The sequence below is a fragment of the Chelonoidis abingdonii genome, chromosome 5, assembly GCF_003597395.2.
Source record: "Chelonoidis abingdonii isolate Lonesome George chromosome 5, CheloAbing_2.0, whole genome shotgun sequence".
Taxonomy (NCBI): Eukaryota; Metazoa; Chordata; order Testudines; family Testudinidae; genus Chelonoidis; species Chelonoidis abingdonii.
This window is the reverse complement of record NC_133773.1, coordinates 44,427,669-44,444,729: the sequence shown is the minus strand read 5'-3', so window position 1 is coordinate 44,444,729 and position 17,061 is coordinate 44,427,669. Positions and strand designations below refer to the sequence as shown.

Genomic DNA, 17,061 nt, shown 5'->3' with positions numbered 1-17,061 from the left:
CAAAAGGGGTCCTTTTACTCTCAAAGTATCTCTATAGCAAAGACCCCCCTCCCCCCTTTTTTTTTTTTTTTTTGAATGACCCAAGACCTCAGTTGGATGCCAAGAGTTACATTTGTAACTGAACTGTTTACAGAGCTGCCAGAGAACTTACTAAATCAGGGAAGTCCATATTGGACAGAAAATTATGTGTTGTAAGAAAAAGCTGAACAATGCAAAAGCAGGGTCGTGGGACCGTAAGTTGTGTCTGCTGCTCTCCTGTTTTGCTGAGCTTAAGAAGGTAATGGGAGTGTATCTGAAACAAAATGAGCTTTTTCATAATGTTTTAATGCTTTTCATCCATGACAGCCTAATGAAAGTGGCTTATTTTGTCTGGTGTGGTTGGAAAGCAAGTTTTGTAGGATTTTTGTTTAGACATGTAAAATGCCTTCCTTTTAGATAAATGTTTAGAAAATATCACAACTTTGTTTAATTTAGTCCTTCAGTCTGAGGTAGCAATGGAAATTTTAGAATCTCAATTCTTGTAATTCTAATTTTTTGTGTATAAAGCTTATTACAAAGGGAAATGGAGAGCATGTAGTTTGAGACAAGACGAGAAGAGCTCAGCAAAAAGAATGCTGAGAGTGGATATGATTGTGCTTTATAAAGACATTTGAGGGAGGTAAACACCAGGGCAAGGAGGGGGGAAGAGCTACTTAAATTAAAGCTTACTGTTGGCACAGGAAGCAAATGGATATGAATTGGCTGTGAGCAAATTCATGATGGAAATGACAAGAAATTGTCTGACGATCAGAGGAGTCAGGTTCTGAAACAGCCTCCCAGTAGAAGTTGGGGGGCAAGCAACATAATTAGTTTTCAGAGAGCTGAACAAATTATGAATGGGATTGTATGATGGGGTGGCTCATGATGATGGTGGTCCCTTCTGCTTTATGTCTTGTGTTACAAAAAGCTCATACTTCAAAGCTTCAGCTGGTCGCCTGTAGGGGTCAAGAAGGGATTTCCTCTTCTTCCCCTCACCCCCGCATGTATTCTGGTGGGTTTTATTTTCTTTTTCCTCTGAAGCATCAGAGATGTCCATGGCTGGAGATGGGACACTGGATGGGGTGGATCAGTGTTCTGAGGTGGCTCCAAGTGTGTTCTCTCAGTTGCATGTTCTTGCTTTCATGCTGAGGTCTAACTGATTTCCATATGTAGGGTTGGGAAGGAATTCTCCCACAAGTCAAATTGGCTGTGACTATAGGATTTTTTCACCTTCCTCTGCATCATGGAGTGCTTGTCACTTGCTGGGATTATCTGGGCATATTTAATTTAATCATTTTGCTGCCATTGCAGGAGGCTCTGACACTCGTTGCACCGCTGTCCTTCCTGTTCTCTGCCTGTGACATATAATAGTCTAGTTTCCTGTTGGCTGTAATACTTTGGCCTAATTTTGGTTGTTAGTTTTAGTGTGTGGATGCTGGGTGGTGGTGGTGTCCTGTGATGTTAGGAGGTCAGACTAGATGATCTGGTGGTTTCTCCTGGCTTTGAACTCTAACTTTTTTCAGTTATTTTTCAGAATGGCATTTATACATGATAAAGAGGATGACACAGTCTGAGTTTCAATTTAAAATACCTATATGTCTATGGAAGTATGGGGTTAAGATCCTGACAGAGACAGCTCAGTCCATCATTCTTTCAGGGCCATTAATTTAAGTATTCTGCTGTCTGCCTTCATATGACACTTTAAAAAAAATGTGGTGGAAGTGGGAGGATCCTTTCTGCTTCTTTTTTTGGAGGTGAAAGATATTGTGTTTCCTTTAACAAGGTTTTAGTCTGATTACTTGAGCCAGAGTATCCGTCCCTCACTATAGCACTGTGATGATGCATGCTGTGTGCTGGCTTGCTCCCACCCTCCACTCTAGAAACAGCCGCATCTCATGTCAGTGTGTGTAGTTAGGTCCAGTCCTAAGCTCCAAAAGGAATGAAACTGGATCCCTAAGCTAGACCACATTTTTCTTCAGCAACATTAACAGACTTGTTCACTGAACTCTAGTCAGCATTATTTATGCAGCCCCAATGAAGGTAATTGGGGTTGCATAGGTACCACAGAGGGCCTAATATGGGATGCAGAAACTTTAGTGAGGGTGCTTGAAAAGGGGAGAATTCATCTTAAGTCTTAGAATCCTGGTTGAATTTGCAGCTAGAACAAAATTTGTCAACTGAGTATTTAGATCTGGAAGTCATGTTAAACACAAACATAGATCCAAACAATGCCATTTTTAATTGTATTTCTTCAAACTATTAGCTCTGTGGAATAATGGTCAAAACTGGATTGAACTGGTTACCACAGGATTGCTTCTCCCCCAAGACAATTTGCGGTTTGATGACCACTTTTGGTTTTCAAAAAAAAGTTTTTAAGGCAGATTAGCTGACTCTATAAAATGTGTGCATGTTGTTATTGTGGATGGATGAGGTTACTGTCTGTCACTGGAATGGTGAGGTACAATTGTGGCCTAAACTATTTTTTATTTTTTACTCAGCAACTTAAATTGCTGTTTTTGTGACTTCTAGAGTTCCTTAGAGTTCTGTAGCTTCCAGAAAAGTGGTATGCAAGCATTGTTATGTTTTATTGTTAGAAAAAAATGATCTGTGGCAAATACAAAACTTGGCACCGTCAAGACTGATGTTTCAAATGACAGAGACCAGTTGTGTGCTACATGTAACTGAATTTTTTTTATACACTACGTTCTATGCATCTGCTATGTTCTGGGAATTGGCAGCCTACTAAAACTTCCAAGAGTCCAGTTTTAACACATTTCCAAGTATAGCATTCTTGTATGTATAATGATTTCCCTTCTTCCTCTTAAGAACAGAGTAGAAAACAAAGGGACGACATGACATTGAGGAAGCCTGGTTTGTTATACTACTGAAGAAGTTGGAAATTGATCTACATTACAACCTTCATTTGCAGAATCATATACTGTACAAGTTACAGGATTAAAAAGATAGTTAAATATATCTCTGACAGTGTTCACTTTCAATATTTTGAAGGCTGTTAAAGAAGATTAAGGTGATCACACTACCAGCAGTAAATTATATTTATTTTTAACTTGGAAATTCTCCATCATTATGCATTTGTTGTTAACCATAATTTCCTCTAATGTGAGGGAATTATCTTTTTCTACAGTATATAACTGTAATGTTGTTCCAAATTGAAATAGCTGCATTAATTTCAAACAAGAGTTGAGTAAAATATTAAAATGGTATGCTTAATTCTTTCTGAAATGTACAGTGTATTCAACTCTCAGCGTTAGAGTATATTAAAATTTTAATTTTCAGAGGGCAATACTAGTAATTATAATTGTTCTTACCTGCCTGGACAATTTAAGATTCAGATTAGTCATCCTTTTTATAGAGGTTTTTAGTACTTGTGTTGAAATTTTATTTTTGCTAGATACAGAAATCAGTCAGCACTTTAAAGAGCAAGGTTATTTAGGTAATACAGAATAGTGGGGAAGTACTGAAATCCTCACCCCAGTTTTTAGCAATTTTTAAAAAGGCAAACAGCTTACTATGTTTTAAATGAGGAAGATAAATAAGTTATAATATTGTTAGGTACTTTTTTAGATCCTACTTGTACTTTTACACTTACACACAGGTCGTCATGTCAGATTTCCTGGGCCTGCAAAGATTTAAACACAAGAATAGTCATAGATTCATAGAGTTTTTAAGGCCTCATCTGACCTGCTGTATATCATAGACCATTAAATTTCACCCAGTATGAGCTCACTAATTTGTTTTTTGACTAAATCATATCTTCCAAAAAGACATCATCTTGATCTGAAGATATCAAAAGGTGGGGAATCCCATAGTAGTTTGTTTCAATGGTTATCGCTATCACTGTTTTTAAAAATAAAATAAAATTAAAAGATGTGATTTCTAATTGAAATTTGTTTGGCTTCAGTTTACTGCCATTGATTCTTGTCATGCCTTCATCCACTAGATTAAAGAGCCCTTTAGAACTTGGTACTTTCGGACTGTAATTGAGTCACCCCTCATTCTTCTTTTGATTAATTAAACAGATTTAAGTCTCTCAGGGAAAGTCTATATTACAGCGCTATATTGGCACAGCTGTAGTGCATGTGGTGAAGATGCATAATTACTCCACCTCTGCGAGAGGCGGAAGTTATATCAGTGGGAGATGCTCTCCTGCCAACATAGCAGTGGTGTGAACAGTGCTTAGGACAATGTATCTTGTATTGCTCAAGGGATATCTTTTTCACGTATATTTTCTCTGAATGGGCCCAAGTTACCAAGTGATTCAATCACTCTGTATGACTGATATCATTACTTAACAATCCACCAGTCTGTCATCTGCAAATTTTATCAACACTGATGTTAGATTTACGTTCAGATCATTGCTGAAAATGTTGAATAGGATTGGGCTTAGTATTGATCCCTGTAGAACCCCACTAGAAACACTTCATTTGATGATGATTCCCCATTGACGACAATTTTTTGATATCTGTCAAATGGCTAGTTTTTAATCTATTTCACATGTGCTCTGTCAGTACTCCAGAGTACTTATTTTATTTTAATCATAATGTTTTGTGTGGTGCTAAATCAAAAATGTATGCATATTATATCTACGCAGTTACCTTTATCAGCTACATTTGTAATTTCATCAAAGAATGAAATCAGGTTTATTATAATCTGGGTCATCATGCTTATCTTTTTTAATATTGGCATATTACACCAAGATTTATTAAAAATATCAGTGGGCCAGAAATTTCCTCGGCCAACTCTTTTTAGGACTCTTGAGTGCAAATTATCCAGTCCTACTGATTTTTAAATGATTATCCTTGGTAAATGAAGTGTAACATCCTCCTCAGTTAGGGAACTGGAAACTATTTCATCATCCTCATATAATGTGAATTCATCATTGTATCTGTTGACTTTTGTATACTCTGAGTACCCCTTGACTTTAGTAGGTCTACTCATTTGCTTAAGTCATTGTGGTGTCACAGTTTTTTGCTTTCAGTGTAGGTTAGGGGAGGGGAGGGGAAGTGAACAGGTCTAAAGAATCTAAACTAAACAAAGTCTTTCTTGTTCAAAAAGCAGCCTCAAGCCAACCTAATAGAAAGTCCCCAAATTTTGAAAGAGATTAATCACTATTAATTATAGACTTCTAAGAGGTTGAAAATTAAATGTCATAATCTGAAAGTTAAGAAAGTTTGAGTAAATGGAAATTTGGGCAGAATTCTGTCACACAAAGGATAATAAATATATTAAAATTATTGTGTAGATGATTGTGAAGCCAAGATTAGAGTTCAACTCTCAAATGAATTAAAAAGAGTTCTTAAAAAGCAGAGAGTGGAGTTAAGATGAACCAAAATAAAAAGGCTAAACTGTTGGGCTAGATGGTCCATCAAACAAACAAACACAAACAACTGTTTCTAAATTTCTCATATTCCTAATATAGAATGGGATACGTTCAGGGTGCAGATCAGTTTTTTACTACTTCTAATTATTTATTTATGTGCTGTCAGTGTGCTTGGCATTGTCTGACAGTGTTACAATCCCTGTCCCATGGTCCAGTTCAGTTTTGTTCATTAATGTACATTTCTCTTTTTTTTGTTGAATTTGAAAAATTATGCAGCTTTATATATTATAGCACAGTTCTCAGCTACTATTAGCTATTTGTCACTGAATTTCAGATATGCTGTGTTGATACATAGATCATTTCTCCTGTTTCCCAAACTTCCTGTCCAAAAGCCTTCTTTTTCTTTTGTAATATTGAACAACCAAAACTAGTAGAAAACTAAACTGCAGAATTGTTCGTTGACCTTTATCTTTTCTCTTTTTAAATAGGTTTTCGAAAAATAAGCCTAGATGATCTCCGAAAGGCATATATCGTGAAAGATGTGCAGCAGTATATTCTCCATCGTTTAGATCAAGAAGAAGCACTGAGACAACATCTCACAAAAGAAACTGCAGAAATGCTAAACCAGCTTCACATCAAAAGCAGTGGTTGCTTTTTATATCTAGAACGTGTCCTAGATGGAGTTGTGGAAAATTTTATCATGCTAAGAGAGATCCGTGACATTCCTGGAACACTAAATGGCCTATATCTCTGGCTTTGTCAGAGGCTTTTTGTAAGAAAACAGTTTGCAAAGGTCCAGCCCATTCTGAATGTAATTCTTGCAGCTTGTAGGCCATTGACTACAACAGAATTATATCATGCAGTGTGGACCAAAAACATGACATTGACTATGGAAGACTTTCAACGCAAACTAGATGTTCTGTCAAAAGTTCTTGTTGATGGGCTCGGAAATACTAAAATTTTGTTTCATTACAGTTTTGCAGAATGGTTGCTGGATGTAAAGCACTGTACACAGAAATATTTATGTAATGCAGCAGAGGGACACAGAATGTTAGCAATGAGTTACACTTGTCGAGCAAAGGATTTGACACCATTAGAGGCCCAAGAATTTGCATTGCATCTAATTAACTCAAATTTGCAGTTAGAGACTTCTGAGTTGGCTTTGTGGATGATATGGAATGGCACACCAGTCAAAGACTCTTTGTCCACTTTAATCCCAAAAGAGCAGGAAGTATTACAGCTGCTAGTAAAAGCTGGTGCTCATGTCAACAGTGAAGATGACCGTACATCTTGCATTGTACGACAAGCTCTGGAAAGAGAAGATTCCATTCGGACCCTGTTAGATAATGGAGCATCAGTAAATCAGTGTGATTCAAATGGGAGAACATTGTTAGCTAATGCTGCATATAGTGGCAATCTTGATGTTGTTAACTTACTTGTTTCTAGAGGAGCAGATTTAGAAATAGAAGATACTCATGGGCAGACAGCACTTACTTTAGCTGCTCGACAAGGACATACCAAGGTTGTCAATTGTTTGATTGGATGTGGGGCTAATGTAAATCACACTGATCATGATGGCTGGACAGCACTACGATCTGCAGCTTGGGGTGGACACACCGAGGTGGTTTCTGCACTCCTTTATGCTGGAGTCAAAGTGGATTGTGCAGATGCTGACAGTCGAACAGCCTTGAGAGCAGCGGCATGGGGAGGACATGAAGATATAGTGCTGAATCTGCTACAACATGGAGCTGAAGTCAACAAAGCTGATAATGAAGGTAGAACGGCTTTGATTGCAGCAGCATACATGGGACATAAAGAGATTGTGGAGCACCTCCTTGACCATGGTGCAGAGGTAAATCATGAGGATGTGGATGGAAGGACTGCTCTGTCTGTTGCTGCACTTTGTGTACCTGCTAGTAAGGGGCATGCTTCAGTGGTTAGCCTTTTAATTGATCGTGGTGCTGAAGTAGATCATTGTGACAAAGATGGTATGACTCCACTACTGGTAGCTGCCTACGAAGGGCATGTAGATGTAGTTGACTTACTTCTAGAAGGAGGAGCTGATGTGGATCACACTGACAATAATGGTCGTACACCCCTTCTGGCAGCAGCCTCTATGGGCCATGCTTCAGTTGTAAATACTCTTTTATTTTGGGGTGCTGCTGTGGACAGCATTGATAGTGAAGGACGAACAGTTCTTAGTATAGCCTCTGCCCAAGGTAATGTTGAAGTAGTGCGGACTCTGCTGGACAGAGGTCTAGATGAAAATCATAGAGATGATGCAGGATGGACACCTTTGCACATGGCAGCTTTTGAAGGTCACAGGTTGATATGTGAAGCACTTATAGAACAAGGTGCCAGAACAAATGAAATTGATAATGATGGACGTATACCTTTCATACTGGCTGCACAAGAAGGTCACTATGATTGTGTACAGATATTACTGGAAAATAAATCTAACATTGATCAGAGAGGCTACGATGGGAGAAATTCTCTCCGAGTTGCTGCTTTAGAAGGTCATAGAGATATAGTTGAACTACTTTTCAGCCATGGAGCAGATGTAAACTACAAAGATGCTGATGGCCGGCCAACACTTTACATCTTGGCATTAGAAAACCAGCTTACAATGGCCGAGTATTTTTTAGAAAATGGTGCAAACGTAGAAGCAAGCGATGCAGAAGGACGGACAGCACTCCATGTTTCCTGCTGGCAGGGCCATTTGGAGATGGTGCAGATACTGATAACATACCATGCTGATGTGAATGCTGCAGACAATGAGAAGCGATCCGCTTTGCAGTCTGCTGCTTGGCAAGGCCATGTGAAAGTAGTTCGGCTTTTGATTGAGCATGGAGCCTTAGTTGACCACACCTGTAATCAAGGTGCTACTGCACTCTGCATTGCAGCACAAGAAGGACACATTGATGTTGTGCAGATATTACTGGAGCATGGCGCTGATCCAAATCATGCAGATCAATTTGGACGTACTGCTATGCGTGTTGCAGCAAAAAATGGACATTCTCAGATTATTAAATTACTGGAAAAATATGGTGCATCTAGTCTAAATGGCTGCACTCCATCACCAGTCCACACAATGGAGCAAAAACCCTTGCAGTCAGTCTCTTCAAAACTGCAGTCATTAACAATAAAATCAAATAGTTCAGGGAGCACTGGTGGAGGAGATATGCAGCCTACTATGCGTGGTTTGTCTAATGGGCCTGCTCATGCTTTTAGTTCTCCCTCAGAATCTCCAGATTCTACAGTGGACCGCCAGAAGTCGTCTTTATCAAACAACTCTCTGAAAAGTTCCAAAAACTCTTCTCTGTGTACTACGTCATCTACAGCAACTGCCCAGACAGTGCCTATTGATAGTTTCCATACTATGTCATTTACCGAACAAATACAGCAGCATTCACTGCCTCGCAGCAGAAGCAGGCAGTCCATTGTTTCTCCTTCTTCCACAACTCATTCCTTAAGTCAGAATCATAATTCACCAAGTAGTGAATTTGAATGGGGCCAAGTAAAACCTAGTTTGAAATCAACTAAAGCAAACAAAGGGGGGAAAACAGAAAACTCCAGCAAATCTGGATCTGCTGGGAAAAAAATCAAGCAGAGCAGCTCCTCTCAACCACAAGTTTTAGAATATGAAATGACTCAGTTTGATAAACGAATACCTGTTGCCAAATCTGGAACCAGTGTGCCACTTAAATCAATGCCAGCAGAGCCACAGTGCAAAATTTTGGTCCCTCCATCTCAGCAAGAAGTTTGTCGACCTCAGCAACAGTTCCTAATTCACCAACAGAGTGGGGAACAGAAGAAGCGAAATGGAATAATGACAAACCCAAATTATCATCTTCAGAGCAATCAGGTTTTTCTTGGTAGGGTTTCCGTCCCACGAACAGGACAGGAGAGAGGACTTCAGGAAGTTTTGGAAGGCTATCCTCCTGCAGAGACAGAACTAAGCCTTAAGCAAGCCTTAAAACTTCAGCTTGAGGGAGCTGACCCAAGCTTCAACTACAAGAAGGAAACACCACTGTAATAGGTAAACCGCTTATCATCACATAGGGCTTTTCTGCATGGTGCATTAGTGTGCATCAGCTGGGGTGTAAGTTCTAGTGCACACATTATATTGAACGGGCCATGTAGACCCTGCTGGCGCACACTAAAAATTCCTCAGTGCATGTTGACATAGTCCCAGATAGAATTATGTCACTGCACACTGGGGAGCTTTTAATGCATGCCAGCAGGGTCCATATGGACAGCGTATAATATGCTAGTATTCGCTAGAACTTGCATCTGAGCTGGTACACAGTAATGCATCACGTAGACAACCCATAGACAAATGTACATGTACATTTTAAATAAATAAACCCCATGTACATTTTAAATAAATAAAATATAACTAGTGTGATTTTTTTTAAATAATCATGAATTTTTAATCAAAATTGTGAAGTGTCAGATTGGATTTCTACATTATAAAATGTTTTTCAAAACATCAACGTAAAACAATTTGATAATCAGTACACTTCCTTGGAAATTGATATAAAGCTAGAGGCAAGGTGTTGCTCCAGTACTTTTGATAAGTAGCTGAATATGTATCATGTTTCATACATACATAATTCACAGCATTATTTTCAGCTGAAAGGCTAACATTAAAATACCTTGCTATATTTTAAGTGCTACGCTGAAATTCATTTGTTTACATACTGTGACAAAGTTCCTCCTCTGCCTTGGTGGGTCCTGCGCTTATAGGTGGATTTGCTTGCCTCAGAGATTCACAGCAGCCCTCAGGTTGGCCACTTTTGCTAGTGACTCAAACCTGCCATCCACTCAGCTAATCTCGTCACTGGCCAGCATGGGGGAAATGGAGAACAATCCCCACAGTCTGTATCCCACCTAGTGGGTCGGGGAAAGGGCAGATCCCTTTCCGATTTAGACCTTCTCTTCTGGTGTTTCTCACAGACCAGGTCAGCTCCTCTTGTGTTCAGTCAGGAGGTGGGGGGAACCCAGGCCCACCCTCTACACAGAGTTCCAGCCCAAGGCCCTGTGGATAGCAGCTGTCTGTAATGTTCCCTGTGTCAGCTGCGTGACAGCAACAGCTCCCTGGATTACTTCCCCATGGCCTTCCCCAGCACCTTCTTTATCCTCACTGCAGGATCTTCCTCCTGAAGCCTGATCACGCTTGAACTCTTCACTCCACCAGCAGCACACACCTCACTCCCTGCTCCTTGCACACCCACCTACTAACTGATGGGAGGTCCTTTTTTAAACCAGGTGTCTTGATTAGCTTGCCTGTCTTAATTGTTTCTAGCAGGTTCCTGATTGCTCTAGGGCAGCCCCTGCTCTGGTCACTCAGGGACCAGAAAATTGTTCATCCAGTGGCCAATATATTTGCCTTCTACCAGACTCTTGTACCCCACTGGTCTGGGTCTGTCACAATATACACTCTTCAAGAAACTGTAAAATATTATTTCAAGTTACAGGAATAAGTTCTCTGCAACTTTAAACTGAAATATTTAATGTGGCCTATATCCTGCAGTGAGAGAAGTACAGAACAATGCCCTTTTAAAGGAGATGGGATTCTAAATGGCCATGCATCTCATTGTAGGATTGGCTTATGGGACCAGTTTTCTGAGTGTGGGAATTGTGTATTCATACAAAAGTTCTTAAATATAATTTAAGACTCCAAATGAAATTAATTTTGGTTTCTCACTCTCTACATAATACATTTTCAACCAGAAATTCTGCAGCTTTCAATAGTTTTTTTTACAGAAATTATCCAGGAATTAGTTAAATAGTTAATTCACTCTCATCCAACCCTTATACCCGCAACATCCAGATGAAGTTTGAGTTTTTGTTAAGGTATTGTAACTTTATTAATAATGATCCCAATAAACATTTGAGTTTTCAGAGGAGCAGCATCTTCCTGAAATGCAAAAGCTTCGTATACATTGCTTATTTCCCATAATATTGCTTTTCTTTGTTTACATTAATATTAGAATGCTGACAGACCAGATCGTTCCTTCTTAGAACAAAAATGTTCCTGTTAGCTGGCTTAGTCTTGCAGCAAGTCAACAAGGATTTTTTTTGTGAACCGTTGCTTATTAGTTTTGTATCAATCATCTGATAGATAGACATTCATACATCTTGCTCTAGCAAAAGAAAGAAGAGGGTTTTTATCCCAGGCTGCCTTGGAATGTAGAAGTCATTTTCACTGACGTGTGTCCCTTCCTACTATTCCTAGGCTACAAGTTTAGTTCCTGAGGCTTATTGTAAAGGGAAGAAACCCAAAGTATTGTACAAAATCCTAAGCTGCTTCCCCAAATGTTTGATGCAACTCTAATGCTAACCAGTTAAAACAACATGATGACTCAGACAAGGGCCATTCAGAGCTTGCCTCTATATAGAAAACTTTAGTATTACTATCTTTAGTAAACTATCTTCAATTATATAGCAACTATTGCTGCCACCTTGTTTCTAGTAGATGTCTTGGGGTAAAATTTTCCTACGTCACTTAGGAGCCTAAATCTCATTAGTTTTCAACAGGACTTAGACTCCAAAGTGTGCTAGTCCTTTTTGAAAATGGGACTTAGGTTGCTAAGGCACTTTTGTGTTTTTGAAAATTTTACTCCTGCTCCATATAATATTTTATAAGGTTAACATGCTGCATAATCAGTCTCTTCGTTTCATAACTCTTCTATAATGTGAGCACCCCAAACACTGTCTTTAAACAATAATTAAGTGAAATGAAATTCAAATAACATGATGGAACTGTGGAAGCTGTGTCAAGGAGTCCGCCAGAACAAAACTGTGCAGGAGCATAGATACAATCATTCAATTTGCTAAGTCTTTAGAATTGTCTGACTTAAATGCATTTAAAATATACGAAAAGTTTGTGGAAATAACCCAATGTATAATTTTATAACTACATGTTGACTCTATTCATTAGCTCTTTTCCAATTTAACACCTGCCCACCTGCATAATGTTAAAGTGAAATATGACCAAAGAGTAGCTTTTGCATTCTTTTTAATCCTTTTTTACAATTATGTTTTAAATGTAAACTTGCATATCATTTGTTGTGGTGACAGTTACCTACATGGTGCAGCCTCAAAAGTATCTTTTACTTTGATGTCATCTCTATATCTTTGCCACATCCCAATTAAAAAAAAAAAAATCTACTAACCAACAAAACAGAGATTGAATACTTTTTGAAGTTCATCTCAGTGCCTACCCTGAAAAATATTTCACAGATTAATCTTGATTATTTTGAATGAATTACCTATGGAAGATCGTGTTAGAAAATATTGCTTCATCATGGAGAAACTCATTGCCAATCTAATCTCCAAGGATTTCCAGGAATGGAACTCCAGCTCTCACCTCTTGTTGCATTTTTTGGGCAATATTTTCAAAAGTTTCCATAGGTATTGGAGCCAAGATGGATAGCGAATGCAATTGTATATTTTTGTTTTTAAAGAAAATCTTTATTTCAGGACTCATATTTCTAAATATTTTTAGTTAGAAACTGTGTATAGTTGTCTTTCTTTATATACTGTATGTATATGGAATATTCCCGAATTTAACTTTTTAATTTTGCACTTTTAGGCCAATTCCATGATGCTATGAACAGAAGAGTTTCTGCCTGGAATGGTTTAATCAGCTGCCAAGGATGAAAGCATATAATGCTTGGTAGTCCATCTAGAAAACTAAGAATGTGATTACTGCAGTACAATTACCTTAATTACTGTAATGTGCCTAAATTTTAAGGCTGCCTTCTCAGTGTAACTCTCTGCGCTTCAGAAGTTTATTTTGTGTATTTTGTACATAATACACAGAATAAGCACTTTTTTCTTAATTGCAGAATATATGCTGTGTTTCCCTGACAACATCTGAAAAATTGTAAGAGGAAGGATTTTTGATATCCTATTCCAAAAGGCTTGATAAATGTGCATGTGCCACAATGAACTATGTATGGGAGGATGGTGCTTTTTGTATTTATTTTATTTTCCTGTGGCAAAAGAAATTAAACATTCAGTTTATACCCTATTTGCATTGCTGTAATGTATGGTCATTTTCCTGTGTATTTCAAAAGTTCTCTCAAGAAAAACAAATCTGGTAATAGTATTTGATGAATTTACAGTACTTGTATGTTCTGTCTGTAAAGCTACTCCGTTCAATGGTAGAGATGCAAGATTATAACCATACACCACACCTCTGGGATTTTTTTGTAATAAAATCTAATTTCTACAATTAGCTTGATATCTGGATGTACAGACTGGCTACCACTGAAAACGATAGGAGCTATGCATGTGCATCCACGGGCAAAACTTAGCCCATACTAAATAGTCTAGTATGATTAAAAAAAAAAAATCAATATTAGGTGCTTAAATACAATGTGCTAAAATGTAAGGCCTGATTCTGCTTTCACTAATGCCTCCATAAGAACTCAGGAATAACTCCATTAAAGTAAGTGAATTTACACCTGTGTAATATTTGTGCAAGTAAGCAAAAACAGGTCTATTGTTTGTAACAGTGTCCACTATGAAATTTTTCTCCATTTACAAGGGATGAACATTCACAACTCTAACTATCACTCATGAGTCATAAAACTGATTAACACCTGAAACTACAAAATATATTGCACCATTCACTATTACATAGTCTGACTCATGTAGAAAACGTTAACTTTTATTATCTAAAGTATTTCCTCTAAAGACTTGAATTCAGTTTTTCTCATATTGCAATTCTGTGCATTCCCTGAATATGTGATCCAAAGTTATGATGGTAATGTATTTATAAATTTAGATAAATGGCCCTTGGATGCATATACATTGTATATTCCGGGTCACTGAAGATCTTAATAGCTTACTACTATGGTGAATAGTCATCAGAACATAATTCAATTTGATTTTTTTAATTAAAGCACCTCCTTCTTATTCACTCATTATCAAATGTAAAAAGAAAATCTTTCATAGGCATATGATCTGTAGTAAAACGTAATGTTAGAAGTTTACACCATAGCAATATTGATAATTCTGAAGTGAATGTTTCGAGTATTTAATTTCTTGTCCCTGTGGGATATTTATCAAATAAACATAATGAAACTCTTGCAGAATAGCCTTAAGAATGTTAATGGTTCAGTAAAAAGAGAGTACCAGAAAGTTTCAGCAAACTTGTTATGAACCTTAAGTATAGTGCATTTGCAATACTGTACAAGAACACAACTTTCTCTTTTTTATTGGGTGTATGTTTTGTTCTGTAGAAGGATATCCCTGAAGGCTTACATTTTTTACTACTTGATTGTTGTTGGGATTATATTTATTTAATTTTATTCTTTTGTTTTGTTACAAAGTGCACATTGGGTCAGAGGGCCCATTTCACAATGGGCTACAGTTTCCAGACAGCTTCAAGTTTTTGTATAAATACTATGTACATGTGAAACAGTTGGTGGGTAAACCCCACATATAAATCAACTGAAAGACGACCTGTTGAAAGGTTACTTTCTGAATCAAAATAACAGTTCCTGCAGCTTTTCAGTATTGCTTTGGAATAGAGCATGAACTACTCTTAAAATATCCACTTTGATGAGGGTGTGTGAGATATTCCCCATTGGTTTTGTGTGTGATTTTAATACTACACCTTATGTGGTCTGTACCATGCTAAGAAAGTAAAACTAATATCCCCCAAATATAAGCAATTCAGTTTGGACTTTTAAAATGTTGGGTGATGTCCTGCTGTCTCTACAATCACACAGAAGTCAGTGGGGTTACACACTTGTAACTCAGACCAGAATTTAGCCTGTCAGATCTTTCTCTGTTTCAGATTTTGTTATGCTTAAGCCATTATGCGACTAGTGCTATCTCCTCCTCCTCGCAGTTCATGTAGTCTCTCCAACAACCATCTCCAGAAGTGATCACAAATTCATGATGAGAAAGCTAGAGAAAGGACTGTCTTGTGAAAAGTAACAGTACCATAAACTTGTGGAGAAAGTCTTCAAAAGAGAAAAGTATTGAAATTTGTCAGACCTAAAAAGGTATTGAGGTACAGTGATGCCCTTTTGTCCTCGTTGTGATCAGTATTGAAAGTATTAGCATTGATTTTAAAACGTCTGTTTCCCTCATTATTCTGCTATGCAAATGTGTGTTATTCTTAATATCCTCCATCTGATCTGTTCAGTTAACTTGGTTTGCAGATAAACTGTTTTGGGTTTTTTTGTTTTTTTTCCTGGATTGGGTTGTATATAGCCTATAATGTACATTGAATGAATTTCACATTGTAAAATTATTTTATTCCTTGTATTATATTAAGCAAAAAACCCTATGTATATGAAAGTGCAAAATAAATATATTTGCTTTTCAGCAGCTATCTGTTTTATTTTACAACTTCTTTTCTTGGGACATTTCAGGAAAAGGTTCTGAAAAATTAGGAAAACGTAACTAGCATTTGTTAAGTGTCTAATAAAACCTAATGGAAATTAGAATATGATTTTAAAAGGTCATAAGCATTTTAGGCCAACATTTTCAAAACTGGATGCCTGAAGTTTAGCTCCTAGTTCATATTTAGACACCTGTTTATGTCGTGATATTTCAAAAATGCTGAGTTCTCAGCAGCTTCCACTGACTTCAGATTTAATATTTCACATTCTTTCAAGGCCTTGAAACTAGCAGGAATAAAAAAGTTATTCGTCTGTTCTGTAACTTGTCCTTCGAGACATATTGTCCATGTCCATTTTTGTTCAGGTGTATGCATGCCCAGCACACTAGAGTCAGAGATTTCTTTTCCTAAGTGGTGCCCATTAGGTATATCTGCATCCTCAGCAGTCTCATGCTGCTATACAATGTTATAAAGGGCGGAGCCACCTTGGATCACCTTCAGTTCCTTCTTACCGAACAGATGCCAACATAAAGGGGAAGAAGGATGGAATGAATATCTGCAACACATCTCAAATAACAGTTACAGAACAAGTTACTAACCATTTTTTTTCTTCAAGTGATTGCACATTTATTTCAAGTCACCCACAAGCAGTTAAGTTTGGAGATGTGATTTGGGATCTGTCTGAACAATGACTATAGATCCAAACTTAGCAAAGTCCTTTGTAGGATTGGGGGGCGGAAGGGCAAACATAGTTACTGTAAGAAGTTCTTCATTTACCTTTTGTATACTATTTCTGTGGATTTCCTCTAACCATTGACCCACTTTTGGTATGCTCTTTATGCCAAGGAATAACAGCATATGCATTGGATTAGTTCACTGGCTATTTTTCACAAAGACAGCAAAGTATTTCTTGTGAATTAATCTCTAAAGACTATGATGTTCCACAGTCACACATTTTCTTCCAATAATCATAATATTTAAACAAAATTATTGAACACCTGTTTTTAATCTCTGATCTTGAGGAATATGTAAAGTCAGATTAAACTAATGCTTCAAATCTTCTATACACTCTTTAGGACAATTTCGCTTGTGAGTTGCATGCATTTTTCCAAAAGGCAGTTGGGACTAGTTGGCAGAGTAAACTAATGCAAAGCTTTTCAACTGAAGGCCCAGTGAGAATAATAGAATCATAGAAGATTAAGGTTGGAAGTGACTTCAGGAGGTCATCTAGTCTAACTTCCCTGATCAAAGCAGGACCAACCCCAACTAAATCATCCCAGCCAGGGCTTTGTCAAGCTGGGCCTTAAAAACCACTAAGGAAGGAGATTCCACC

At 37.7% G+C, this 17,061-nt stretch overlaps 1 protein-coding gene across 3 annotated transcripts in view; it reads left to right on the top strand.

The window, feature by feature from the left end:
• Positions 1-15,715, top strand: part of ANKRD50 (ankyrin repeat domain containing 50) — a 50,648-nt gene extending 34,933 nt beyond the window's left edge. For all 3 annotated transcript variants that reach the window (XM_032797080.2, XM_032797081.2, XM_032797083.2), the window contains exons 4-5: positions 5,848-9,398; positions 12,960-15,715. In XM_032797080.2, coding sequence (XP_032652971.1) covers positions 5,848-9,395 — 3,548 coding nt within the window. In that variant the 3' untranslated portion in view covers positions 9,396-9,398; positions 12,960-15,715. The remainder of the gene's footprint in view (positions 1-5,847; positions 9,399-12,959) is intronic.
• Positions 15,716-17,061: the final 1,346 nt, after the last annotated feature.